This window comes from Pomacea canaliculata, linkage group LG2 (genome assembly GCF_003073045.1).
Source record: "Pomacea canaliculata isolate SZHN2017 linkage group LG2, ASM307304v1, whole genome shotgun sequence".
In the NCBI taxonomy this organism is placed as follows: Eukaryota; Metazoa; Mollusca; class Gastropoda; order Architaenioglossa; family Ampullariidae; genus Pomacea; species Pomacea canaliculata.
This window is the reverse complement of record NC_037591.1, coordinates 15,412,313-15,439,265: the sequence shown is the minus strand read 5'-3', so window position 1 is coordinate 15,439,265 and position 26,953 is coordinate 15,412,313. Positions and strand designations below refer to the sequence as shown.

The window sequence follows — 26,953 nt, the reverse complement described above, 5'->3', positions numbered from 1 at the left end:
AAACAAGAGAGAGACTTTAAGACTTTAATAAAACTATTGATGAAAAACACACACACATATTTTCCATATATAGAAGCAAACACACTCGTATATATAGCCATGGTGGAGGGTAACGTACACGCAATCAAACAAAAAAGGGAGGTAGGTGGGGAACCCTGATTGCAATATATGTTTGCCTTGTACACGATGGATGTAGATATTAAGTCCACATTTTGATACTTAAATTATCAATAATACTAGTCAGTTATCACTCTCTATCATCACTTATTACAGCAAGATGAACTTTTATGGAATTTTGAAACGTGGCGTCACCCATCTGTGTGACAAAAATACTCCAATCTTATGGAAGTGGTTAACCGAGACTCAATAATTAGCTTTGTATCTACAGTCTGGAATGAACTACCTACTATTTTTATATTCTCGTTTGTCTTTCTCAGTGTATGTGTGTATGCATGCTTCCGCGTGTGAGAACTTGCATCCGTGATCCTGTGATTGTGCATGAGTACATGTACGAATGACAAAGATAAGCAAGACCAGGAAAATTTGCTGAAAAACCTGTTTCAAATCGGTGTGTGTGTGTGTCGGGGGGATCGGTGTTTTACGCCGAGTCAGTAACTAAGACTATATTACGGCAAGGCAGTCAGCCCTGTAAACAGATGACGCATGCAGAGAAAGAACAGCGTGCCTGAGACGAGATCTGAACCCGGCACAGCCAATCCTCACTGTATTGGTGGCAGGCGAAAACCGTTGTGCCACCTGACCGCTTTTTTAAATCAGGGGTGGGGAACGCCATTTGTCATCAAAGGTGTCCACAGATTTCAGTAAATCTATAAGAATTTGTTTCTAAAAACATAAATTTATATAAAATGAATCATATTAATAAAGTTAATGTTGAGGGACAGGCGAGGGACGTCTATTACGAGTTCAGTACAGGACGACAAAGACATGCTTGCATCTCGTCTGCTGCCCGCGGCCAGTATGGACAGTTTTGGAGAATTATACATGCCTATGACCTTTGCCACAATCGGAGGATCGACAACTTCGCTTGATGCATCCTGTTGATACTTGTATGAACAAGCTGGATGCTAACAATAGTCTTCGACAGTATCGGCTTGTATAATAATAATAAAAAAAATGAGTATCGGCATTGCTGTGTCCTTAGAAAACAGTTCAGACATAAAATTTCCAACAGTATCCTTTCATGAATTTCAAAAAGATGAAAAAACGAAAACGTCCTGGTTGGTAAAAATTAGCTTTGGTTTGTGTGCATCATGAGTGTAGATTTGCGAATGCCATCATGAACTCTCCCCTCAGGAGGAGGTATGTGCGTGCTTCATAGTCATGATAATCATTGTTATGATTAATGATGTATTATCACTACAAACCACAAACAGAAAATTGTGAATTATCAATAAAAGGTTTTGTTACTACGTATATAGATATTGGTTCCTCTAGAAAGGTTCTAATTTTAAACATATATTTTACAGACTCTATACAAATTTCTCTCTCGCTGTTATTTTCGTAGAAGCAGAACATCTTTTTTTCGCCTAAATCAACAGGAAAAGGCAAATTGTTGTGACTAAGAAAACTGTAGTGTATTTCTGACATATCAGGATCGAACAATGTCGATCTGCAATAATATTAACTAAATCGCTGATGGTTCCGACAACATTTAATGCTTGCAAAGTGTTTTAGAGTGTGTATATACTGATTTGTTAAATAATTTGCTGCTTTACATCACAATCTTCCCAGGGTTTAAGCAAATAGCCGATACGCTAATATACACTGTGTCTGCGTGTACAATAGTCCGCCAGTCCACTTGTATCGTTAGACGGACAGCAATGTTGTACATACGTAGTCGCTACGTAAGTTACTTTTCAGCGAGTGCTGTTTGTTTGCCTGTCGTCTTGCACTGCCATCTTAGCTGCCACATTGTCACTCGGTGCAGATCGATGCTAGGGCTTAAGCCTTTTCACACACTTAACTAAGATGGCGGAAGGTGGCCAGGCCTCAGACAGGTAAGACCGTGTAGAATTAAAATACTACTAACAAAACAATATCGTCTCTGTAAGTAGACCGAAGAAAACGAGTATCAACGTAAATCCGATGCAGTGTATATATAATATTATATATATACACACACATCCCTAAGTGAAGGTTGAAGAATCGTGTCGACAGCACTCGAATGGTGTGATCTAGTCACAATGAAAATCCCGTTTTACTAGACACAGTTTCTTTTACTTGTAGAGTAGCTGCAGTGGGCAGAAAAAGAGATAACCTGGGTTCAAAATCTCTGTCTAACTGATACCTTGATTCAGGGTAGAAATTACATACAAATGAAGTAGAAATTTTGTTTGTATCTAGTAAAGCGTAAGTGTCAGCAAGACTTACTATAGCAGCCAATAAAAGAAAGCAGCTAGAGATTTTAAGTAACAGAGAAATCAAAAGCTCCACAAAAATAATTGTTTAAAACAATTTCAGTTATACTGTTATTTATTTTGTTTGTTTCTTTTTATACTCTGTACATTCTGAACCTACACAAAAGGCTCCTGAAGAATAACATTGCACAAAATTTATAGTTCGGACACAATCAGACTTTTGGATACTTTTAAAGAAAAAAGCGAATTTTAAGTTTGTTTTTGTACAAATTATTGATATATTTCTTTTATTACAAAGAAGCAGCACAGGAAACCCTTTGAGTGATGAAGATGACATGACACACTTGGACGTCGAGGACATGTCTCTTGAGGCAGTGCCAAAATCGAAAATTCCCGTTCAATCTGATGACAGTTCATCATATGAGAAGGATTCTTCTGTCAGTTATTATGATGCCCTCCCAAGAGATGGTATGTATATGGTAGGGACACGCTGTTCTAGTCATTACATTTAGAGTAACGAGTCTATTAGAATTGCACAAATGAATTTTTACCGTCCTGCTGATCTCGTTTCCCTTCGTTACTCAAAATGCATCTTCTTCTTCTTCTTTCCTATACACCCCCAGTGGAGCATAGGGCCGCAACCACACCCCGCCATCGGACTCGGTCCTGGGCATCCCTTTCTAGTTGGGACCATGTCATGCCAGCTGTCTCTGTCTCTCTGTGGACTGATCTCCTCCACGTCTGTCTGGGTCTCCCAACCTTGCGCTTCCCCTGTGGGTTCCAGCCCAGAGCTTGTCGCGTTATATTGTCGGCTGGCTTTCGTAGAGTGTGGCCAATCCAGCCCCACTTTCGCTTCTTGATGTCTTGTCAGGCAGGCTTTTGGTTGGCTCTCTCCCACAGGTCTGTATTGGAGATCTTCTCAGGCCATCGGATGTTAAGGATGCGGCGCAGACATTTGTTGACGAATGTCTGTATCTTGTTGGTGATGGCATTTGTCACCCGCCATGTCTCAGATCCATACAGAAGGACGGACTTTACATTTGTGTTAAAGATGCGGATCTTGGTGTGTAGAGACAAAGCCTTGGAGTTCCAGATAGGTCTTAGGGTGTGGAATGCAAGCCTGGCTTTGTTTATTCGGCTTCTGACATCTTCATCTGTACCTCCATCTTTGCTGCTGACTATGCTGCCAAGGTAGGTGAAACGGTCAGACTCTGTAATACATTCTCCATGTAGGTGGAGTGGGGCTTCTTGCTTTGTGTTGACTTGCATTACCTCCGTCTTCTTGATGTTGATGGTCAGGCCAGTCATTGCTGCTTCTTCTGCGAGCCGAGTGAGCTTTGTCTGTGCGTGTTGTTGCTTGTGGGACAACAGGCTGATGTCATCCGCAAAATCAAGATCCTCATGCTGCCTGGCGAAGGTCCACTGAACGCCCGTGTTGCTGTTAGAGTTTGTTCTTCTCATGATCCAGTCTATGACGATCAGGAAGATTGTCGGTGAGAGCAGACAACCTTGCACAGTTCTACAGTTAGACAACTAACCGTTCTTTGTTAGTGCCTGCTAAAAGATATGTCATCTGGAAAGCGTAGGTTATCCAGTAGTACTGCGCTCGTAGAGCTTGTATACAGCTTTTGATACTTCGATTAGACATTACCCTAACTAGAAAACCCACACACAAGAGAGAGACTTTTAGACTTTATTTAGTAGGCTCTCGCCCATGACTGAAGGGAGGTAAATACGTGACATGCAAACATTTACATTTTATACTTGCACAAAAGGAAATAGCTTACCTACATGTAAGTATAGAGTGAAGGGAGGGGGGGGATTGGTGTTTTACGCCGTGTCAGCAACTAAGGCTATATTACGGCAAGCAGCCAGCCCTGTAAACAGATGCCACGTGCAGAGAAAGAACAGCGTGCCCGAGACGAGAAATGAACTCTGGGCAACCAACCTTCACTGTATTGGTGACAGGCGCTAACAGCGCTAACCGTTGCGCCACCGGACCGCTATAGAGTGAAGGGAAGTAAACAGTAGGAACAGCATGAAAACAGAATGTTTCTATCAAATAATAGGTTAGCTTTTCGGTACTCAAAAGTAGTGCTGACAAAATGTGTACTTAAGTGCATAAAACACAGTGCTGGAGATAGCTTGATCAAAGGGCTAGAGTTTGCAGTTTAACAAGTCTGAAGAACTAAATGGAGGTAAGCAATGGAAGCAGCATACAAGGATCAAGGCTGTAAGAGAGAGAAATATAAATTTCATTGCAACTGTCTCACTGCATGTCAAGGTTTGCATAAAGGAGCAGAAAGATGGGCAACGATGAGGGTGAAGTAAAAAAACTGTGAAGATACAGAGGTAACAGTAATCAAGAAAAAATTATCAATGAAGGATTATCAAGACAGACTAATCAAGAGATATAAAACTATATAAATACATAAGAAAGGTGAGTGAGAAACCGGTTAGCAGTGGATTGTGCTTACGAGTAGTGTTCACGAAAAAGATTGGTGTTGAAATCAAAGATACTCAATATTCTAAGATGGTTCATAGCCCGAAATCCACGATGTACACACCGCCGACGGCGTTGCGCGCAGCGACCCTAGCGGTCTCCATGGAGCATAATTTCAGGGGAGATAACTGCAAGTGATGAAGACATTTTGTTTGTTGTCTGCTAAATCTTAGTCCAGTAATGTGCATACCATTACCATCATGATAATATTTTGTCAACGTGTGCTACCAGTGTATTATCCTTAAAGTTTTTTTTCTACATCATTTTTTCTTCATAAACACTAGCAAGCAACAAGCAATTAAAAGGCCTACATCAGTAGGCGTTAAGAGGATGTTTACACTCATATTTATCTTTTTATTATTAGTATTCTTGTCTGAATATATTTAGAAATTTTCTTGCATTTAATCCTTTGGGTTTTTTAAAAAACTGTTTTTTGCTTGTTTTGTCTGTCCTACCAGTACACAGTCAATATGACATGTGAACAAGAGTATACTTACCAGATTTTTCTTTCACACACACACACATAAGAATTAAGAAAATGAAGTCAGATAAATTAATGGTCATGATGTGATGAAAATTAGTGCACCGATGTACTCAAAGACACTGTTTGTGTCAAGCTCACATTTTAAATTTATTTGTACTTGACAGTCAGGCCAACCAGCTCTGTATTAACAGTCAGTCTTCAAATAGAAGTGTCATAAAAAGCCCAAAAAAGTTAAAGTTAAATTGTAAATAGGACAATAAAAGGACATAAGTAATATTTTGATATTTTGAAATACAGGAAAAGTGACCAGCTTATGAAAACATTAGACTCAAATACACAAATGACAATCCTTAGGTAAACATTTAAGTGAGCATTAAACCACACAGCACAAAACAATTTGCTTCAAATATTTCTTCAAATTGCTCAAGTAAATCTCAAGTGATCCTAGGATGAAAACAAAATCAATAGACAGATAAATAACAAAGTGCTGTGACATGGAAAATAATCAAAAGTGATTTAATTTTATAAACTTTCTGTTTCATTGAGAAGATTGACTGACAAACAGCCTTGTGTTTTCTTTTAAAATAAAATTTAAGCACACACTGTCGTACACTATCGTTTTCAAGGGGAAAGATTTACCAAGAGGTCACAAATGACTGTTTCAAGACTTTGTCTGAAGCTGCACCATTAGCCTTGCTGTCACTTGTCCATGTGCAGAATATGTGCCATGCAGGAAATGAATTTGTCTTCCAATACCCGAATAATATGAAACAACTATGTGTTTGGTACAACCACACTTTCCTTTAGCGTTGGGTATTGCTTAAGAGTTAGAAATTGTTCATGATCTGTACTAGAAAGCTGGCCACTATTTCACCTACTCTCCTTTATAGCAAATTCATCAAAGTGAACAAAACTGTGATCCAGCCAACATCCCTGCAACTTTATTCTTCAGTGAATTAAGGATATTGTCATTAAATCCTGGATAGACATGAACTTATGCCATAGCACGTAGCCGTTTAAATGCTTGGAAGGGCAAACATTTTGTTAACCATGTGATATGCCTTTGAGCTTATTATATGATATAATAACGATGCAACGCACTTATCTATGTCTGACCATCTCATCTTTCGCTTTTTACCTATTCGGATCTGTGTCGCTGCAAAATCAAGGGCAGGCTGAGGTAGATGTTCAGACAAATCTGTGATGAGAGATGTTTTAGATCAGTTGTGGGTAAGGGGTGGATACAAAAGGAAACGGAGTTTAATGGATTCAATACAGCATAACTTAAAAGCTGGTGATCATCTGCTACTGTTTTTGTGACAGGAGTATATAGTTTGAGCTTTTCAGAAGAAAAGTAAAGGATTCTAAATTTGCTGTAACTTTTCTCATAACAATCCCCGCAACCACCAAGCTAAACATCTCTCATCTTTTGGCTCGGTCAGCTGTATAAAAGACTAGAGACAGGACTGCGAGAGAAAGAATAATGCAGTGACAGAGTACCTGGGGTTTGCCAGCTTCTTTCTACCCAACCACAGCAAGCAGTTCACATCGTCCATCGATTCCAGACTCTGTGTTTGTGTCTAGAGAGCTTATTGAGATTTAGGTGACATTATCGGACAATGGTGGGGTGGCGTTGTTCAAAGACAAGTTGGTGGTTACAGGTTCTCAGTGACACGGCTATCGTTTTGCCGATGCAAGCACTGCAGCTGCTGTTGTCAAGGCCTTGTCCAGAATTATGCATTTGTTTGGCGTGAATCTGTGTCCTGAGGTTTTCAAGTCCATACACCAGACCATTGTGTTTTACAACAAAACTTAACCACTACCTACATCTCAGTAACATGCCGGGAAGTTTTATATCAGACACTGCTGTCAGTTGCATGTCTTCCATATCCATCATAGCTTTTGCAAGCTGCACCGCCTCTGCCTTCAGGGCCTGCTGGATTCTATCAAGTTGGATCCCTAAAGAAACGGGGAATGCCTTCCATGGCGCCTAGCGATAACATTTTTTTACTTCTTTTATTAATAAGAATTTTATTATTTAATTATTATAAGCATAAATTAATGTAATGTGCTTTTTCGCCTTTATGTCTGGCTGATGCTGGAAAAATGCGCCATACAAATGTGCTTTTTATTTATTAAACACACCTTTTAAGGCAATGTAATTAACCCGACCATCCCAGTCCACATTTTCACTACTAACGGGAATTCATTGAACACACGCGGCTCACTTGTGAAGGCTTGGTTGTAGAGTGTAGACAGACTGTCTCCGTGCCCTCGACACGCACGTATCTGTTTCATCATGCATACTTTGTAGTAATTGTAGAACGTTTTCGCGGCAACGGCTTGAGCCTTTCTTAACCGAACCAAAAATGGCGGAGCGCGCGTCACTCGCCACAGACTGGTAAACTGATTATTTGCACCTTTTTCCTCTGTCTAGAGTCATTTTATGTCATATATTTCATATCATACTTCTAGAGCTATATGGGTCGTTTTCAGTCATGTGAGACACTCATTAGCACTCATTAGGCACTGTCCGCAATTTTGCTACCGTCGCGATTTTCAGTGACTCTTATCGGTTTGTTGCCATGTCTGATTTACTGACTACAAGTTTTCACTGCCACCCGACGTGAGACTTTGCTATGAGCCAAAAACGAAAGTAATCGGTGGCTTAGATCGGTACACTATCGAACAAAAGGTGTATGGAGCAGACAGAATGGCATGGCCAGGTGTGACCTACATTGACGTGTACAGCTATCTTGTCTGCAAACGAGTTTATTGAGCAATAAAATGTGATTCTCTGCAAACAAAACAAGTGAAATAACGCACCATTTGTTTGCAGTCGATCGTGGTTAACGGACTTTAATTAGAAAACACAGTTGGTAGAAGCATTTGTTTACATTTCAACAACATTCGCTTTAGTGTTGTGTCACCAACTGCAGGAAATGATGAAGTTTATACTTTGTACAGACTTCTTACTTATGTTAATGTATGCTTGTTGTGTGTCATGAACCAGCCTGGTTCAAGGCCAGAAAACAGGGCCGAACTAGTAATAGAAACATTAAACAGGGGCAGTTGGTACCCTGAGCCGATACAGGCTGTGGGTGGACAATAGGGGTAAAGATGTTATGATGGGTACCCCGAGTATAGCGCGATGGGGTGTAGTCCCTCTAGTCAGAGTTCGATAGCGTCAGAACTAGTTTGATAGAATTGAAAGGGGCCACGTGGCCCGGTAGTATATAAGCTAGAACCGAAGTGTAGTCGAGGCTTTTTCCCTCGTGTTCCAGCAGAGACGTAGTCTCTGAGTCAGAGTGATAGTCAGTCGCAGGCAGCAGGTCTGAAATAGGGAAGCCCGTTCAGTCAGAACGTATCACTACCTGCTGGCACTTGTGATCTGGTGGAGTAGAGAGGAGAGTGTGTGCTGTAACCAAGAGTCTGATTCTCCCAACGACAAGCGAGGGAATTTACTGTGTCCGGCAGCAAGACGTGCGAGGCAGCGGCTGGCAGACCCCACCGTGCCACAGGTCCAGTGTGGTCATTGTCACGACCTGACGTCGGACTTGCGCATTCTTTTACGAAAAACGACATGAGATCACTTCAGGTTGGGACGTTTCTTTTACTAATACACATAAAAACATAAATAAGCATACACAGGAGAACAGCAGTTTCCACAATTGTTAACTTAAATCCACTGGTAGCTACGACAACCCGTCAATAACAAGGCACTGGTGAAGATACGTCTTAACGAGCACCTTTCAAATCGCACGAAAGGTCCACGTGCACAAATATTCGGCAACACAAATCAAGGAGTAAGGGTGCACATGCACCACTACTTACTACTAATGTCCCGCTCTACCAGTTCGCTTCTCACAGTGTCTCTGTCTTCTTAAACAGTTCAAACATGGGCTCTTACCCTGATCATTCTTCAAAGGAGTATGAATGACTCACGGTCCCTTCCACGTGGGTGGCGATGGTGCCTCAGTCCTTCGGCACCTGCTTCAGTGTAGTCAGGTCTCTGCTGACTACCTCTCGGCGGCTCGTGTCCTCCTCGCTCCCCGCACTCAGCAGTAGAGATGCTGAAGACAGGCCTTCTCTAGCTGTTTGGGATGGTGGGGGGGGGGGGGGGGTTCTCTACTCGGGCCACCATCATTCCAGTTGCAGGTGTCGTCGTCGTCGTCGTCGTCGCACCGACTCCGGCTGTCCAACCTCTAGCCGTCTCGAGCGGCGCCTCACTCCCAGCACACAGCAGTAGAGTTCACTTCTCCGCAGACAATCGCAGAGTTTCTTGGAGACTGCAGCGAGACTCTCTGGTCCCACTCGTTTCTTGTCTCACGACACACCTTGCTCCCGCTAGCAACTTCCAAAAACAGCTTCTTCACGTTTACACAGCGTCTATGTTAATCCAAAGATCGCCCCCCTTAGGCTTTCAACTCTCGTCTATATATACTCCTGTCACACCCCACTCAGGGTGAGCACTTCATGCCTCGCTCACGAGGTCCACAACTCACGTGGTGCCCGAAATACACGTGGTGTCCAGAGACCCACGATTTCCAACTATAACAGGACAATCACGCCCTCAACCTTCCATCCGTCCTCTCTTACACTGTTGACAATAACATGGCAGAGGGGCGACACACAGGGCGGGCTACTCCACCCTGCTCCCCTCCACCTCTTTCTACCATACTCAGGTGAAGAAACACTGGAGGCACGGACTAGTCCGTGACAGTCATCTACAGAACAGCATACAGTCATCTCTATTACGAGTATCGTCGCTGCACCCATTGCCTGGGGCAACTGTGGTGGGACAGTGACAAGGAATCGTCTAGAAGCCCAGGTGTACGCAGCCAGCTACACCCATCTTCAGGAAGCAACGGGCGAAGTAGTCGAGTGGTGTTATCAGTGCCGACGAACAGGAACAGTTCGTGTTTGAGGGAGACCCACTATATATTCCAAGACTGTGAATTGTGGGTCGGGGACGGACCGCGTGTCCGGACATATGTGCAGATACGTAAGACCACATTATCTTCTAAATTCGTTGTTGTTTAATTGTCTTCATGTCAACCTAATTTGCTTTTGTTTAATTATAATCTTTTACTTTGTACACTGTCTTGTCAGTTGAGTGTTTGCGCACGCGGGTGTGACTGCTAAACAGGACGCGTGCGGACATGCGTACAGGCGGGTGACTGTGTGTGAGGGCGAAAGTCGGGTGGAGCGACCCCTTTCCCCTCGGGCGAGTCAGGCCAGCCTTCTCCCAGCCTAGTTACGTCACATTGTGATGTGTGTGAATACATGATGATTGAGCAGACAAATGTTGCAATAGTTCAACATATCTTTGCATAAAACATCATTTCAGACTAAGAAGGAACATGTCGAAATTCCAATTTAAATAACATCATTGACATGGATTAGTAAAAAAGCATATTAGAAAGGTAAACTAAAATGTGCAAAAAAGTTATGGCATCAATATCTGTGTCCTGCCCAACAGAATATTAACAATATTCTTTCAACTGCAGATATCTTGTCCAACATACACAACATGCGTCTTCTGCAATGAACAAATTCTATACCGTTCAGACTGTTTCACAACTTATCAAGTAACTTATCTAATCAGTAGGACATTATCATGCTAGCCAGTAAAGTACGAAAGAAAAATGTACAATAAGCTAATGAAATGAAGAAAACCCCGCAAAATAGTATTGTTTTTAATGATGGATACATTATTTCTCTTCTTGGGAAGGAGTGACGAGGATTCAGAGGCCAACGTGCAGGATGAAGCTACAAAATATGAGCTTGCACGGTCAGAAATTTCTGGCCAATATAGACAAGATGGAGACAGTTCTTCAGGGAAGGGTATGTATGTGCTTCTAAAGGGCTCTACCAGTATTTGCACCGTGTGTAAAGATTCCATTTGGGGTGCTGTAATGACAAATCGTATATTTCTGGTCGTTTTCACTTTTATTTCGATCACGTGAAATGATTCTTTACCTGTACAGAGACTGGCGCTAACATGACTTATTTCTGCTTTTATTGTTAATGCATTTCACCATCTCTACCTAAAAGTCTATTCTGCTATTTATTCAACGTGCAATCTATTAAAGTACTGTTACGTGTCCTTTCCAATGATATTACTTTGTCCAGCTGATGACAATGAACGTCTTGTTTTCATAAAGATTCAGGCAGAAAACTTTATCATTATGACACTGATATTAGAAAATTATGATGGAGATGTTTTTTTTTTCTTTTTTTGAAGGTTTCGATCTGGCTCCAGATTATGGATCTTATTATTATACTCGTCCTGCCACCCACCTGCCAAGACAAGGACCGGACGAAATCATTTTTGATATGAAGAACGGAACTCCTGAAATTACAGAGGGTACACTCGGACGACTGCATGGAAAGAACGAAGACAACATGTTTGAAGCTCCTATAAAATCAAAATCAGCGAAAGTTTTTGTAATTGCAGCAAAGCAGACGGACAGGTATCTGCTGGTACAGGGGGAACACACAACAAAGTGTATTCGACTGCAACCTGAGACAACCCAGCAACAAATCGTCGAAACAGCTTTTCCGGAAAATCATGGAAACATGTCGGACGACGTGGTTTGCTTTTTTGTAAAAGAAAGTCGCTTGGATCAGCTGGACTTGGTTCACATGCTTGCAAATTATGAGCAGTGACCACAGTAAAAGTAGTTAGAAGCAAAGTTGTGAGATTTGCATTTGTGCACCGTTGCGATGTATTTTACGAAAAGACCTTTATCGTCAAAGGAAATAACACTGATTGTTTGAATGAACTAAAACTGAAATTTCTCTCATTCTTTTACGAAAAAGAAAATATTGATACAGAGATTAACCTGACTACGTTTGGTTTATACTAAACAACAAAGTCCTGTCAGAACAAATGTTGCAATCAGCACTCTGTACGAAATTCACCAGGAAATTACTTCTCAGACTTCAAAAATTGAGCTCCATGAACAATAACCTGACAATATTTGTTCACTTCCAACCACCTGATGCGATTCCTATCAAAATCCAGTTAAGAGCAGATGGAAAGCCAAATAAAATCGAAAAATTAACTGTAGTCTCCCATCAGATTTCGGAATCACTTCTACGCCTGGAAGTGGCTCGTGTAACGGAAGCAAAACCAGAAGGTCTCGAAATTCTTGTTTCAAAGAAGAAGCTGGATGCTAAGCTTAACATCCAGCAGGTATTGCACAACAACTGCATTGTTTCCGTGGAGGTTAAACAGGAATCACCATCGAGGTAGAGATCTTGTATGAAACTGAACCACTCCGTGAAGCGACTTGTGTCTCCGTTCGCATGTACCCGTATGACTGTATAAGCAAACTTAAGTCAGAGGTGTGCACCCAGTATTCTGCAATAAAAGAAAACGTAGACATATACTTTGGAGAAAAATACTTGACCGATGAGATGACTGTGAACGAATGCCGATTGAGAGATACAGATGTTGTTAAGGCACATGTGTTCTTCAAACGAGTTTGTATCAGAGTTCGATCAACCAGTCGACGTCTGCATGATGTAGTTGTCGACGATGCTGGAAAGACTACAGTCGGCGATCTAAATATTTTTATGCAGAAAAATGATAGAACGGCGCCAGCACAACACCCGTTTTCAACAACGGCTATTTTCAATGGCCGTATTCTACAACATGATGATACATTGATGAATACAGGACTCTGCTCAAAAGCATCCGTTCTAGTTTTTATCCACACAGACACAACTTGTTTTACTTCGTCTTCCGCCCTGAAGGGAAAGTTGATAGTCTATTGCGACTCTGGACAAGGATGGTTCCAGCCCACGTTGACAATGTCTGATGGAAAGGACCTTTGCTACGGTAAGATATATACGACGATTGTGTGTGTGTGTGTGTGTGATGACTGCTTCTTTTAAAAGTTGATGGATGATGATGATGATGATTGATGATTGATGATGATGATGATGATAAGAAGAATATACAACGGAATCCCAGCATGTAGTCAAGATGAAGGATAAATGTTGAATACAATTTAGTAAGCTATTCTTTTCTCATACACGCACCCCAAACGATAGGTATATCTCCACCTGGATATATACATATCGATCTGCATTTTTTTTCAAAGAATGGGTCAGTGTTGTTTTTAGCCCCATGGCACCTTTCATTTCTTGTGTTTGTTCAGCTTCTTCTGCTTTATACCGATGTTTGAAAACATTGTACAGATTCCTTACTAAGAAAAATTTTCCGTCAAAGTATTATTAGTTTTCTTAATGGTCAGCCAGATCAACATTAATGCTGTTATGTGTACGACATAGTAAAATTACTGGATGGGTAGTGTGCTGCTTATTTTAAGTATTTTAAGATTTGATAAAAACAAATAATTTTGATGCTTGTTATCCTGTTTCACTGCATACCTTTGTAGGACTAGAATGTTAACTGCATGCTGTATATTGACAATTTTGTGCTGCATCGGTTCCTCTTCACTATTGTTTTATTGCATTTTGCTTTTCTGTTCTAATAATATTTATTTTGAAGCACCTGAGGTTTCACAGACTACAGAGAAGATACTTAGTCTGGTGGAAGAAAGGAGCCTCACCCCTCCAATCTTGCATGGCTCCGTGGAAGGGATTCGAGTACTTTCAAACAAGCAGGCGACACAAAGTAAGCAGGTGAAACGATATCAGCAGCAGAACTCTGGCCGGACCGACTTACCTCCATCAGTTCTATGTTCTAGAAGACGTCGCCAGGTCTCGAACCCGTCTGCCCCCACGGTCCCTGATTCTCCACGTTGCGGAGAGAGTCCTGGTGATGGCGACAACAAAACGGTTAATTGGTTTCTTGGCGACAGCCAGAATGAATCCGTCAGATTCTCAGAACAAGACAGAATAGCTGATTCTCCGACCTTGCAGACTAATTACCAGCACTCACTTCAAAAGATGCAAGAAACACACTAGTGACTCAAAGACGATCTACCTCCGAAACTTTGAATAATTTTCAAGACATGACCTCAAAGTCTGATGGAGAGTGTGTGATGTCAAGAAAAAAATTAATGCACAAATCGATTTCTTTCCAAAGCATTCAGAAACACCCCGACGGCATGTTGACTATCCATCAGATGTCGGAAAGTGAAACGTCACTACCTCCAGAAGCTGCCAAAGAGCAACAGTTCTTTGGGACGAAATGGACCTTAGATAATTCCATTGAGGAAACGAAAAACAACAGTTTACCTTTGCTACAGCACTTGCCTAGCAGCAGCAACTTTGATTCTTCTTTCAGATGTAAGTACTTTTGTGATATAAATATCGTAACGTGATTTACTGTCATATTTTCTCATAGTATAGTGGTCGTTGGGGTCAGTGAACTGTAAGTGGTACATTCAACCTTCTCTAATGAATCAGGTTTCTATCTGCTGGATATGCAGAGAGAGCTTTCCAATCACTGACCTCGAATGGACAACTGTCCTCCAGGCTATGACATCTTCATTTTTGTCTGGATCCCAGGGGCCGGGCTCACAGTATCTCTATAGGTTTCCAGCTGGTTGGCAAACGCCTATCAGTAAGCTAAACAGTCACAACTCACAAACCATCATTCTGTGCACCTGGCCCCTGTTTAAAAGTTGCTCTGAATACACTTCAAGTGAAGGAATAAAATTCCCTTGAAATTTCTATCTCGGTTATTTTGTAAAAGTACTGCATGTATTATATAATGATTATTACATTCATAAACAGAATAACAGACATTTATTTTTTCCGTTACTATTGTCTGACCTTTTACTCTATCTGCTATAAGAGTTATAAAAACGGTATAAATATTGTACACATATCAAATTATTTGATTTTCAGACATAGACAGAAGAATTGTTAATGAGGTGGCCAAGCAGATAGGCAATAATGGTCCAGAGCTATGTCGTAATCTTGGTGTCTTGGACAAAACGATCGCAGAAGCACGAGAAGAACATCCTGGAAAACTAACGGAACAAAACTACTTCATGTTAACTTGCTGGTGCCGCTCTGCTGGCCGGAAGGGAACAATAGAGGCCCTAAAGAAGGGACTGAGGGAGTGCCAGAGAAACGATGTCGTAGCACTTATTGACGATCTTCAAAAGGAACTTTTGGCATGTGAAGGATTCCAGGAAAACGTATGCTAAATAACTACATATTTCTTTTTTACCATAAGAGATTTTAAAATTAATTTAATTTCCGTTTCCTATTCCTATTATGTAAATGTGGAGTGCAGTTCTAACGGCATAAATTCGGAATTCGTGCAAAATAATTGAATAATTTCAAACGTAGTTTTTGCCACAGTTTTTCCCAAGTAAACAAGTACCTGTTCCTGACAAGGGCCTAAAATTCATTTCTGTTTTAATGAAAACATAACAACAAAAAAAAATGGAGCATTAATGAGACAGTGAATATGTATAGTGTCTGACAGACATTATCAGTCTAGCTCGCTGTTTGGTTGGCATTCTGACTCAGACTTAAAGTGGTTTTGGCTTATGAATATTATGGATCAATGTTCTTTTAGGACTAACTCAAAGAAAGGTTAGAAAGTTCTTCCGCGATCGCTATATCAGTGTGTGTTTTGTTTAGATTAATAGTGATTCCTGTTCACATTATTTTATGTCAACACGAACAAGCCGATAATAACAAAGAAACCTCACATTTTTAAATACATATATTTAGATACAGTTTTTGACATATCGAGCATTCTTTTCTCCTTAAGCCTGTTGATAATTATGTTAGATTTTCTACAGAAATAGAAAGTTTGTTAGAATGTTTGGCAAATGGTGATAGTTGGTGTAATGTTTGGTGTGTTTTATTCTGAAGATTTTTGCAAATTTAGAATGATGCTCTGAAGATCCCATGAAAAAAAACAAAAAGTGTCTTTTCTCCATTAATTCCTTTTTTCAATTATTATGAAGAAAAGAAAGAATGAATGTCAGAAGGAAGGACTAGAAGAAGAAAAAGACTAGAAGAAGAAAAGATTAGAAGAAGAAAGAAAAGGCAAGAAATAAAAAATCTAAGAACTTTTTACAGAGAAAGAAAATGTTATCTTCAAAACTGAACAAATGAATTCTCTGGCTAACCTAAGAAGAAATTCAGTCCAATTGAACCAATGAGGAAGGATGTACGACAGCTTGGAATTTTATGATCGCACTTAAAATTGTTAGACCTAACATCTGCTGATGTATAAAGAATAGTCTAATAGACTGAGAAAGAGAGGGAGGGACAGAGGGAGGGTAGGGTAGTTCTAGAGTTCAGGTTAATCGCTATTTTATGTTGATTGTGGTAATTACGCTAAATTTAGTCTCTTGGTAAATAAATTGTTTCATTTCTATTTTCTTATAACCATTGTTGTCACCTTGCTGACTGAATAAATTTGGAAATTAGAATTACAGCTCTGCTCTTCTCTCTCTCTCTCCTTTCACTGTTTTTTCCTTTCTTTTCTATGTCCCGTCATCTCCTGTAACGGCGCCCGTAATAAGTTTAACAATGCTATAAAATAAATCTTCTAAAATAATTATTATATTCTTTCAAGAGACAGATATGTATAATTCTTTGATAAAAAAAACTTCACTTTCCCTCCATTTAAGTCAGTCATGTCAAAGAAATAAGACATTACATTTTCAACAGCTTTAATTTTCTAATATTAAAAAGTGTAGATACAATTCCTGCAAGCAATAAAAATAAATAAAAATAAATTAAAATTCTATTGATGAACACACACACATTCCACATATAGAAGCAAACATACTCGTATATACAGCCATGGCGAAGGGTAACGTACACGCAATCAAACAAAAAAAGGAAGGTAGGTGGGGAACCCTGATTCCAATATATGTTTGCCTGGTACACGATGGATGTAGATATTAAGTCCGAATTTTGATACTTAAATTATAAATAATAGTCAGTTATCACTCTCTATCATCACTTGTTACAGCAAGATGAACTTTTATGGAATTTTGAATTATACAACAGTTTGCTATTTCTATATCCTGACCAGTCGGTGACCACTTGAAACGTGGCGTCACCCATCTGTGTGACAAAAATACTCCAATCTTATGGAAGTGGTTAACCGAGACTCAATAATTAGCTTTGTATCTACAATCTGGAATGAACTACCTACTATTTTTATATTCTCGTTTGTTTTTCTTTGTGTATGTGTGTATGCATGCTTTCGCCTGTGAGCGCCTGCATCCGTGATCCTGTGATTGTGCATGAGTACATGTACGAATGACAAAGATAAACAAGACCTGGAAATTTTGCTGAAAAACCTGTTTTAAATCAGTGTGTGTGTGTCTGGGGGATCGGTGTTTTACGCCGAGCCTGTAACTCAGGCTATATCATGGCAAGGCAGCCAGCCCTGTAAACAGGTGCCACAAGCAGAGAAAGAACAGCGTGCCTGAGACGAGAGCTGAACCCGGGACAGCCAACCTTCACTGTATTGGTGACAGGTGATAACCGTTGTGCCCCCGGACAGCTTTTTAAATCAGGGGTGGGGAGCATTATTTATCATCCAAGGCGTCCGCAGATTTCAGTACATCTTTAAGAATTTGTTTATAACAACATGAAGTTATATTAAATGAATCATAGTCATAAAGTTAATGTTGAGGGACAAGCAAGGGACGTCAATCACGAGGTCTGAACAATACGAGTTCAGTACAGGATGACAAAGACATGCTTGCATCTCGTCTGCTGCCTGAGAGGCCTGTATGGAGCGTAGTGGAGAATTATGCTGGCTATGACCTTTGCCACAATCGGAGGATCGACAACTTCCAGTTTGAGGTATCCTGTTGATACGTGTATGAACAAGCTGGATGCTAACAATTGGTTTATTTAATAATAAAAAAAATGATCATCGGCATTGCTGTGTTCTTAGTGAACAGTTCACGCTTAAAATTTTCAACAGTATCCTTTCATAAGTTTCAAAAGGATGAACAAATGAAAAAGTTCTGGTTGGTAAAAATTAGCTTGTGTTTGTGAGCATCATGAGTGTAATTTGCATATGCCATGAACTCTCCCCTCGGCAGGAGGTATGTGGTTGCTACGTAGTCGTGATAATCATTGTTATTATTAATGATGTACTATCACTGCAAACCACAAACAAAAAATTAAAAGGTTTTGTTACTATGTATATATATATTGGTTGCTCTAGAAAGGTTTTAATTTTAACCATATATTTTACAGACTCTATACAAATTTCTGTTTCGCTGCCATTTTCGTAGAAGCAGAACATCTTTTTTTCGCCTAAATCAACAGGAAACGGCAAATTGCTGTGACTAAGAGAACTGTAGTGTATTTCTGACATATCAGGATCGGACAATGTCGATCTGCAATGGTATTAACTGAATCGCTGATGGACCCACAACATTTAATCCTTGCAAAGGGTTTTAGAGTGTGTATATACTGATTTGTTAAATAATTTGCGGGGGGGGGGGAATGGGCAGTACATAACAATCTTCCCAGGGTCTAAGCACATAGCCGATACACTAATACACATTGTCTACGTGTACTATAGTCCGCCAGTCCACTTGTATCGTTAGACCGACAGCAATGTTGTACACACACAGCCACTGCGTTAGTGGGTTACTTTTCAGTTACTTTTCAGTTACTTTTCAGCGAGTGCTGTTTGTTTGCCTGTCGTCTTGCACTGCTATCTTAGCTGCCACATTGTCACTCGGTGCAGGTACGATGCTAGGGCTTAAGCCTTTTCACACACTTAACTAAGATGGCGGAAGGTAGCCAGGCCTCAGACAGGTAAGACCGTGTAGAATTAAAATCCTACCAGCAAAACAATCTCGCCTCTGTAAGTAGACCAAAGAAAAAGAGTACCAACGTGAATCCGATGTGATGCATATATAATGTATATTATATATACACACATATCCCTAAGTGAAGGTTGAAGAATCGTGTCGACAGCACTCGAATGGTGTGATCTAGTCACAATGAAAATCCCGTTTTACTAGACACAGTCTCTTTTACTTGTAGAGTAGCTGCAGTGGGCGGAAAAAGAGATAACCTGGGTTCAAAATCTCTGTCTAACTGATACCTTGATTCAGGGTAGAAATTACATACAAATGAAGTAGAAATTTTGTTTGTATCTAGTAAAGCGTAAGTGTCAGCAAGACTTACTATAGCAGCCAATAAAAGAAAGCAGCTAGAGATTTTAAGTGACAGAGAAATCAAAAGCTCCACAAAAATAATTGTTTAAAACAATTTCAGTTATACTGTTATTTATTTTGTTTGTTTCTTTTTATACTCTGTACATTCTGAACCTACACAAAAGGCTCCTGAAGAATAACATTGCACAAAATTTATAGTTCGGACACAATCAGACTTTTGGATACTTTTAAAGAAAAAAGCGAATTTTAAGTTTGTTTTTGTACAAATTATTGATATATTTCTTTTATTACAAAGAAGCAGCGCAGGAAACCCTTTGAGTGATGAAGATGACATGACACACTTGGACGTCGAGGACATGTCTCTTGAGGCAGTGCCAAAATCGAAAATTCCCGTTCAATCTGATGACAGTTCATCATATGAGAAGGATTCTTCTGTCAGTTATTATGATGCCCTCCCAAGAGATGGTATGTATATGGTAGGGACACGCTGTTCTAGTCATTACATTTAGAGTAACGAGTCTATTAGAATTGCACAAATGAATTTTTATCGTCCTGCTGATCTCGTTTTCCTTCGTTACTCAAAATGCATCTTCTTCTTCTTCTTTCATATACTCCCCCAGTGGAGCATAGGGCCGCAACCACACCCCGCCATCGGACCCGGTCCTGGGCACCCTTTCTAGTTGGGACCATGTCATGCCAGCTGTCTCTGTCTCTCTGTGGACTGATCTCCTCCACGTCTGTCGGGGTCTCCCAACCTTGCGCTTCCCCTGTGGGTTCCAGCCCAGAGCTTGTCGCGTTAAATTGTCGGCTGGCTTTCGTAGAGTGTGGCCAATCCAGCCCCACTTCAGCTTCTTGATGTCTTGGCTGGCAGGTTTTTGGTTGGCTCTCTCCCACAGGTCTGCATTGGAGATCTTCTCAGGCCATCGGATGTTAAGGATGCGGCGCAGACATTTGTTGACGAATGCCTGTATCTTGTTGGTGATGGCATTTGTCACCCGCCATGTCTCTGATCCATACAGAAGGACTGACTTTACATTTGTGTTAAAGATGCGGATCTTGGTGTGTAGAGACAAAGCCTTGGAGTTCCAGATAGGTCTTAGGGTGTGGAATGCAAGCCTGGCTTTGTTTATTCGGCTTCTGACATCGTCATCTGTACCTCCATCTTTGCTGCTGACTATGCTGCCAAGGTAGGTGAAACGGTCAGACTCTGTAATACAATCCACATGTAGTTGGAGTGGGGCTTCTTGCTTTATGTTGACCCGCATTACCTCTGTCTTATTGATGTTGATGGTCAGGCCAGTCATTGCTGCTTCTTCTGCGAGCCGAGTGAGCTTTGTCTGTGCGTGTTGTTGCTTGTGGGACAACAGGCTGATGTCATCCGCAAAGTCGAGATCCTCAAGCTGCCTGGCGAAGGTCCACTGAACGCCCGTGTTGCTGTTAGAGGTTGTTCTTCTCATGATCCAGTCTATGACGATCAGGAAGATTGTTGGTGAGAGCATACAACCTTGCCTCACTCCAGTCCTCACTGCGAAGGGGTCAGTCAGCTTACCCTTGTGTATCACCCGGCATGTCGAGTCCTCATACAACTGCTGGATGATGGCAATGAACTTTGGTGGAAATCCGTAGTGCTGCATCAGTTTCCAGATGGTTTCTCTGTCTACGGAGTCAAAGGCCTTCTCAAAATCTACAAAGATTATGTATAGTGGTGACTGCCATTCGATGGACTGCTCGATAATAATTTGCAGAGTAGCGATTTGGTCGGTACATGATTTTCCCTGCCGAAAGCCTGCCTGTTCTTGCCTCAAAATGCATGTTTGACATTAATTATTACCTATTTATTCCAAAATAAAATTTACATCAATCTATCAATCACTGCATTTATTTATACTAATGACCAACAATGACATGTTAATGCAACATCGAAAGTAGGAAATAGCTGAGGCGATTTCAGTTTAAACTGGTTACAGTTTAATTGATGTTTGCATTCAACAAAACCGATACAGATGAAACAGAGTAAGGCTAGTAGAAGAAAGGTGATGCTACTTAATATACATGATTATAAATTAGTAATAATTTATGGGGTTTTGTCTTTTTTCAGAAAGTAGGAACCCATATAACCTACGTGCTCGAAATACGCGTGTACGCCAGCACAGCTATCTCTCTAGCAGTGTGTCAAGTTCAACAGAACGACGAAACGTTATTTTTGATATGAGGCACACAGAAGCGACTGGGTCTTGTGGAAAGTCGTATATTCCAGGTAATCGTTCCTACCTGTCATCCCATTTTTCTGCTAGGGGAGACTCCATCATTGAGGTTTCTGTAAAATCAAAAACCATGAGCATTTTTGTGATCGCAGCAAAGCGGACAGACAGGTATCTGCTTGTACAGGGCGAAGTGACGACAAGATGTACTCGACTACATCCTGAACTCACCCAGCAGCACATCGTCCAAATAGCATTTCCAGAAACTAATGAGCACACCTCAGACGAAAAGTTTTGCTTCTTTGTGAAAGATCATCGTTTGGAGAGATTTGATGTACTTCATCTCCAGGCCAGTAGTGAGCAAGTAATGACAGTAAAAGTAGTTAAAATCAAAGCTATCCGATTTTCGTTTGTGTATCGTTGCGGTGTATTTTACGAAAAACACTTCATCGTTAAAGGAAAGAACACGGACTGTTTGAGTGAACTAAAATCAAAATTTCTCGGAAGATTCTTAAAAAACGAACATCGTCACAAAGTCGTTCATCCTGATTGTGTTTGGTTTATACTCAACAACAGATTAGTTTCGGAGCAAGTGTTACAATCAGCACTATGTACATCTTTTAGCAAGAGGTTACTAATCAGAGATGAAAGGTTGGGAGCATACGGCTCCAAAAACAACTCTCTGACAATGTATGTTCACTTTCAAGCAGCTGATGCAGTTCCTCTCAAAGTCCACTTTAAACCGGATAGAAAGACCAGCAAAATAGAGATGTTAACTGTAATATCACCTTCAATTTCTGAGACACAGCTGCGTCTACAGTTGGCGCTCGTTACAGAGGTGGAGCCAGAAGTCATCAAAATTGTTTTTGGAAAAAAGAAGCTGAATGCTAAACTTGACATTCAGCAAGCATTGCGAGACAATTCCATTGTTTCAGTGGAAGTGAAACAGGAAATCACTATTGAGGTAGAGATTTTCCATCTACCTGAGTCGTCAGGTAAGGCAACAAGCATCTCAGTGTGCATGTACCCTTATGATCGCATCAGCAAGATTAAGTCAGAGGTGTGCACCAAGTGTCGTGCAATGAAAGAAAATGTGGACATCTTTTTCGGAGACAAATGCTTGTCTGATAAGATGACTGCAAGCGAATGCCGATTTAAAGACACAGACTCTGTCAAAGCATATGTGTTCTCTGAAAGGGTTTGCATCAGAGTTCGATCAGCCAGTCGACGTCTGTATGATGTAGTTATCGATGATGCTGGAAAGACTACAGTAGGTGATGTCAAGAATTTCATGCACAAAATAGACAGTCCTACGTCCGCACAACACCAGTTTTCAACAGTCGCCATTCTCGATGGCCGAGTTCTTCAAGACGACGAAATGCTTATAAATACAGGAATCTGTTCAAAATGTAAAGAAGCAGTTTTGGTTTTCATTCACACAGACACCATTTGCTTCACTTCGTCTTCCTCTTTAAATGGAAAGTTTGTGATATTTCGTGACTCTGGAGAAGGATGGTTTCAACTGACATTGGCAATGTCTGACGGAAAGGACCTTTTCTACGGTAAGATGGTGTTAATAAGTAAAAATAAGGATAGATATCTGGAGACGTTTAAAGCCATTTTAATAATTTTAGTTAAATCATGTAAGTATTTTCACGGAGGCTTTTGTATTTCTGGTTTTGGCCATTCTGGGCCGTTCAAAATGAAATGTCAGAAAAAGGAAATGTCTTTCTCAAAATACATTAACAATTTATAAACCATACGATCAAAAATTGGCTAAGCAAGTAAGATGAATATTCAAATAATCTATCACTGAAGTATATTTTAAGCAATTATACATGTTTAAAATAGAATTGCATAATCATGTGAAATGTTGTCCGTTGAATTAAGAAAACTACATGGATGCTTCATTGCAATAATTCTGCATAATTTGCAATTCTTTTATTGTGTTTAATAATATTTTGAAGCACCCGAGGTTTCTCCGACCATAGAGAAGATACTGAGTCTCGTGAAAGAGAGGAATTTAACCCCTTCAGTCTTGCCTGGCCCTGTAGATGGCATTCAACTACTTCCACCCAGGCAGGTGACGAACAGAAAGAAAATGGAAAGATGTCGTACACAAAGCTGTGAATTGACTGATTTACCACCATCACCTCAATGGCAGGGAAGATGTCGCCATCCGTCCGAGGCCACCTGTCTTTCGCATGAGCTTGAGAATCATGGTGATCGTAACAACAGAATAGTCGACTGGTCTCTTGGGGATAGCCAGACTGAAGCTCAAATCACAAAACAAGATAGCATAACTGACTGGCCTGCCTTACAGACAGATTGCACACCAGGTCCCCAAACTTCCACACCTAAGACCGTCCGGCGCAGTGTATCAGCAGGCAGTCTACGAGGAGTTGCCGGAGATACTCGTGTCAGTCCAGCAAGAACTCTCAAGTTTCAACACTCCGTTTCCGACACATTTTCGGAAAATTTGCGCAAATTTCAAGACTTGCCCTCGAACTCCGATGGAGAATTTGCAAGCTCTAAGCGAAGACAGTTTATTCACAGGTCCTCTACCTACCAAAGCCTGCAGGAAGACGCTGATGGCAAGTGGACACTGCGCCAGATCTCAGAGAGTGAGACGTCACTTCCGGCAGAAGCAGCGCAGAAGCAGCTGGCCTGCGGGACCAACTGGATTTCAACAGACGATCCTAAAGACCGAGAGAAGGTGTACTGCTCTTCCTTGTTACAGTATCTACCAGACAACACAACAAGCCTTGGGGATTCTACTTTCAGATGTAAGCATTAGGAGCCATAGAGCCATTTTCGGTTTTACTCGACAAATCTGAATCTGTCTTGTATGTAAATCTTGGTGGATAATATGTATATCAAAACTTTAAATTTATTGCAAACTGTGCATTTACATGGTCCATGAAATAGTATTGATAGTATCAGCTAATAAAAATGATCTACGCTTTATCCCCAATAGTTATTGAATTCAAAAGCATAAAATGACAAGTATATATTTTTCAGACGCTAGTGTTTTATCTTTTATCTTTTTTATAGTAGAACGATTTAAATTAAGTAGATATCTCCTATTATATTTTTTCAGACATAAAGAAGACTATTATTCACGAGGTGTCCAAGAAAATAGCTCGCGATGGCATGAAGCTATGCCGTCATCTTGGTGTCTTGGATGAGACAGTGGAGGAAGCCAAAGAAGCACATCCCCTGAACCTGTCGGAACAGAATTACTACTTATTGAAATGCTGGTGCCGCTCTGCTGCAGAGAAGGCAACGGCTGAAGCTCTCAAAACTGCATTGAGAGAGTGTCAGAGGAATGATCTTGTTGCTCTGGTTGATGATCTTCAAGTGGAACCCACGACATGTTAAGGAAAATGTTGCAAAATAACAGTTAATTCCTCTTAAATAGTCTTATATCTCTGGTTCATCCCTAAGTGAAAAAGGGATACCGTGGGATTATCATCTCTCAACTTGAGATACATGCCTTTTCTAATAGATACTTCTTATTACAATGACCACTGGTTTTAATCGAAAATAAAATAATGATAATAAAATAATTTGTATATTTTTCTGGAAAATATTTAAGAGTAAGAATTTAAGGCGCGAGACGATAGGACAAATATTGTATATATGTGGCTATGAAATTTGAGATTGTGAGCACACACAATATTTAATTAGCATTTATTAAGCAAAGTCAGCAGGTCTAAGAAATATCTCAAAATGAGAGAAAGAAAGAAAGTCTGGTTTCAAAGTACATTCCCTTGTTCATGTTAAATATATATGACTGTGTACTTTATAGCTAAGTTCACAATTGCTGGCCACTATAGATTCATATTTTTCTATTTTGTCTGAAAAAAGTATTGATCAGATATCCCATATTTTTTCTATTTTGTCTGAAATAAAATATTGTTCAGAATATTTTTTCTATTTTGTCTGAAAAAAATATTGTTCAGATATCCCATATTTTTTCTATTTTGTCTGAAATAAAATATTGTTCAGATATTCAAACAATGTATTGCAGTTATACATTACCAAAAGTTATTCATGTCATAAAATAAGCATAAAGGCTGTCATCTATTCGTGGACTTAAAAAAATAAGGCTGCTGCTGCTGCTGATGATGATGATTATGTGTATGTTTGTGCAAATGTGTGAGTGCGTGTTTGTGTTTTTTATGTGTGTTTGTCCAACACTTCAAAATGCATATTGCTGCTGTCTACAGTGCTTTCATGCGGTTACGACCTAATCCTCTTTTCTTCCTTGATTCAGCCACTCCTGCTTCTGTTGGCTTTCACGCTTTTGAAGATTCCAAAAATAAGACCACACACTTCGTTACACACCGATACTATCTGAAAACAATCTACGAATTTTTGTGTTTGTTTTCTGGGTAGCGAAGGAAATTAATTTTTTTTTATTGATAAAGGTAAAGGTCATCCACTAGCCCTTAGATAGTTCGGGAGTGAAGTGTTAAAGACCACATTTTTTCGGGATCATCTTTCTTGTGAGGGCGGTACCCATCTCCTCTCCCTCACTACCTTACCTTTCCCAACACACTATAGAGTCAAGCCGACACCTGGGTAAACTGGGGGAGAAGTTTGCTGAGCCACACGGGTATCGAACAACGGGTATTCTGGACACTCGCCTATCCTCTTCACCTGATGGATACGAGTCATGGAATGTGTGTCGAGATAAAGACATGTAAAATAAAGATCTGCAAACATACTATCCCTACCACCTGGTTTATTAAAGGCAGTTCATAAACTGCATGCAGCCACTAGGTCTGTGACACAACTCCCAGCCCAACTTTCCTTTTCGTCAATCTTCAATCTTCACTCTTTACTCCCATCTGTACCCAACCCTTCTCTTCAAAATTTTCTCATGGCGTCCATCGTGCTGTCCGAGTAACAGATTTTTACATAAATTTGTAATAGTAGCTGTAGTCACCGAAAAGTCCCTTTAACATTTTAACATCGTAGTTACTTAACCGTCTCCGCACCTGCACTGTTTTACCTGGATCCGTGTGAAGCAAGATAAAATGTCGGAAACTGATTTACGTGCCTGCAGGTGATGCTCAGACCACGGTTCTAAGAATTTTGTGCGTTTCCTTCTTTTTTTTTTTTTTTTTTTTTTTCTTTTTTTTTTCTTTTTTTTTTTTTTTTTTTTTTTGTTAATTTTCTTTTCTGTTGAACTTCATTAAAGAAGTTTTTGGTGCTCTGTGATTTTTTCTAGCCTTGTGTGATCTATACTTTCCTCCAGATATTTAATT

General features: G+C 40.3%; 1 protein-coding gene across 4 annotated transcripts; it reads left to right on the top strand.

The window, feature by feature from the left end:
* Positions 1 to 1,973: 1,973 nt before the first annotated feature.
* LOC112557167 lies at positions 1,974 to 25,751 on the top strand. Of its 4 annotated transcripts, XR_003097907.1 has the most exons (10): positions 1,974 to 2,018; positions 2,677 to 2,846; positions 11,100 to 11,212; positions 11,613 to 13,214; positions 13,890 to 14,632; positions 15,197 to 15,492; positions 19,041 to 19,111; positions 19,772 to 19,941; positions 21,575 to 24,463; positions 24,778 to 25,751. XR_003097907.1 is itself a non-coding variant. In XM_025226864.1 (2 exons), exons 1-2 carry the CDS (start codon positions 23,779 to 23,781, stop codon positions 25,056 to 25,058), a joined length of 966 nt encoding a protein of 321 aa, XP_025082649.1. In that variant the 5' UTR covers positions 23,438 to 23,778; the 3' UTR covers positions 25,059 to 25,744. The 4 variants fall into 4 exon arrangements, 1 of the variants encoding a protein (XP_025082649.1); XR_003097908.1 differs by lacking the exons at positions 1,974 to 2,018; positions 2,677 to 2,846 and adding an exon at positions 4,327 to 7,766; XR_003097909.1 differs by lacking the exons at positions 1,974 to 2,018; positions 2,677 to 2,846; positions 11,100 to 11,212; ... (1 more) ...; positions 13,890 to 14,632; positions 15,197 to 15,492 and having other exon boundaries at positions 19,051 to 19,465.
* The last annotated feature ends 1,202 nt before the right edge of the window (positions 25,752 to 26,953 follow it).